The sequence below is a fragment of the Gadus chalcogrammus genome, chromosome 11 (genome assembly GCF_026213295.1).
Source record: "Gadus chalcogrammus isolate NIFS_2021 chromosome 11, NIFS_Gcha_1.0, whole genome shotgun sequence".
Classification (NCBI taxonomy): Eukaryota; Metazoa; Chordata; class Actinopteri; order Gadiformes; family Gadidae; genus Gadus; species Gadus chalcogrammus.
In genome coordinates this window covers 11219364-11221863 of record NC_079422.1, presented here as the reverse complement: position 1 = coordinate 11221863, position 2500 = coordinate 11219364, and the positions used below count along the sequence as shown (strand labels likewise).

At 47.7% G+C, this 2500-nt stretch overlaps 1 protein-coding gene across 2 annotated transcripts in view; it reads left to right on the top strand.

Moving 5' to 3' along the window:
• The window catches only part of cspg5a (chondroitin sulfate proteoglycan 5a), a 32031-nt gene that overhangs the window by 24114 nt on the left and 5417 nt on the right, over nucleotides 1-2500 (top strand). For both annotated transcript variants that reach the window (XM_056602587.1, XM_056602586.1), the window contains exon 4: nucleotides 2212-2290. In XM_056602587.1, coding sequence (XP_056458562.1) covers nucleotides 2212-2290 — 79 coding nt within the window. The remainder of the gene's footprint in view (nucleotides 1-2211; nucleotides 2291-2500) is intronic.

Below are 2500 nucleotides of genomic sequence, written 5' to 3'. Positions count from 1 at the left end.
TGTGTGTGTGTGTGTGTGTGTGTGTGTGTGTGTGTGTGTGTGTGTGTGTGTGTGTGTGTGTGTGTGTGTGTGTGTGTGTGTGTGTGTTTGTCTGTGTCAGCCTCATTAATACATTCGACTTTTGTCTCCATCTGGCGTGTCTGTGTGTGTTTGTGTGCTTTTCAGGTTACAAACACACGTTCCCTGTCACAATCAAGATCCGACCTATTTCGTCCATCATTGGGCACAAAAACCACTTCACCGTCACACAAACAGTGTCACACATACCAACACACACATGTGTGCACACCATCCTCAAAAAACATTCTCTAAAACCCTATTCAGAGGCAATCTGTGGTCCTGTACTCAACCATCTATCTCTCTCTCTCTCTCTCTCTCTCTCTCTCTCTCTCTCTCTTTTTTTCTTGCTATCTCGCTGTCTCTCTCTCCCTCTCTCTATCTATCTATAGCTCATTATCTTTAACCAACCACGTTGTTCATGCAATATACATTATACATGCTATCTACATAATATATGAGATATTATGTCATGTATATATAAATACATTATATAAGCGATTGCATGTGGAGCAGAGGGACTGCACCTCCTCCACGCGTAGAGCAGGGGAGCAGGAGGTGCTCTGGAAGTATAGATCAGATCAGGAGCCAGTGGAGGAGCAGGCGGGGGGGGGGGAGCTTCCCTAGAGGAGGCGTCCAGAGTCAGGGCTCAAGGACCAGAATCCAACCGACGGCCTTCCATCTGTGGAAACACACACACACACACACACACACACACACACACACACACACACACACACACACACACACACACACACACACACACACACACACACACACACACACACACACACACACACACACACACACACACACACACACACACACACACACACACACAGGAGGATGTGAAGGAGGCATCAGCGGTAGCTGAGGAGAGGAGGGATCGAAGGACAAGACGGATGGGAAATATTTTTTACATAGCAATCCAGTGCTTCCCTTTAGACAACCCAGAACAAACCTCCTGTCCTGTCAAGAAGTCAGAACGAAAAAAAGAAATATTTTCCGAACAAATCAATTCTCCACATACCACTGTTCTCTCTTCAGTCTTGTGACTAATTCAAAATGTTTTGGTTTTTCTGCGAGTGTGCTTGTGTGTGGTTTGCGTGCGTGCTATTCTCAAAAGTCTGTTTATGTATCTACAATAGTGACCGTGAGTCTGTGCTTTAAAAGCAGGGCACGGTAATGGGCGCTTCATGTCTTTATGTGGGCTGAAGAGGTAAACAAGCAGCACTCATGTTGGATAACCAAGTAAGAGTCGGTTGCATCACAGAAAAAGAAATGTGTTTGTCCTTTGTTCTTGTCATTGCCAGTTGAACATTCGTTGTCTTACTAATGCTTCTGTTCTGCTTCTCTCCCCCCCCTCTCCCCCCTCCCCCCACCTTCTATAAATTTGTTGTCTTTTTTCCAACTGTCTAATCTCTCCCTCTCTTTTTCCTTCCCTCCTCTCTCCTCCTTTTTGCTGCTCCATCTTGTTTTCCTATGTCTGCTCTGTCTGGTCAATATCCCCATTCTCTCTCTCTCTCTCTCTCTCTCTCTCTCTCTCTCTCTCTCTCTCTCTCTCTCTCTCTCTCTGTCTTTTCTTCTCATCTTTCATCCTGTCTTCCTCTTCTCCTGCGCTCCCCTAATGGAACCCATCCCTTTCTTCCTTTCTCTGACCTTACCCTGTCTTCAAATTTCCTCTCCTTTACATTTTTTGCTCTTCGTTCTATTTTTTTGTATCTTCACACCCCCCCCCCTCTCTCTCTCGGTCTGTCCTTCTCTGCTGTTCGTCCTGTCTTGTCATTCTTATACCCTTTGTCATCCTCCCTTCCCCCTTTTCTCTACCATCGTCTTTACAATCTCTCTCTCACTCTTTATTTTCTCTCCACTATGACTCGTTTCCAATCTTCTCCTCTTTTTCCCAATTGCTTTTCCAAATCGTCTTCCTACTCTTTCTGTGTCCCTCTGTTCCACAATCCTCTCACCTCTACTTCTCCTCTCTTGTCGCCTTCTCATTTTACCTCTTCTCTTCCTCCTCCTCCTCTGTGAATCACCCCACATCTCTCTGCTATCTTTCAATCCTCCTCCTCCTCCTCCTCCTGCTCCTCCTCCTCCTCCTCCTCCTCCTCCTCTTCCTCCTCTCCTTCACACCCTCGTCTCCCCGGCGACCAGCAGTAAGTACCGGCCCTCCTCGGAGCAGCACAATGATAATTTCTCCCTGTCCACCATCGCTGAGGGCTCCCACCCAAATGTAAGGAAACTGTGCGACACCCCCCCTAACGTCCCTCATGCCCGTGCATTGGCTTACTATGATAACATTATCTGTCAGGTAACGTGGTTCTCTCCTCTCTTCACCTCTTTTTCCCTGCAACCCCTCCCTCCCTCCCTCGCTTGCTCGCTTGACGCATGCACTTGACTGTTGCGTTCCTCCTGCAGGCCGGGGGTCCCGGGGGTGCCTGGC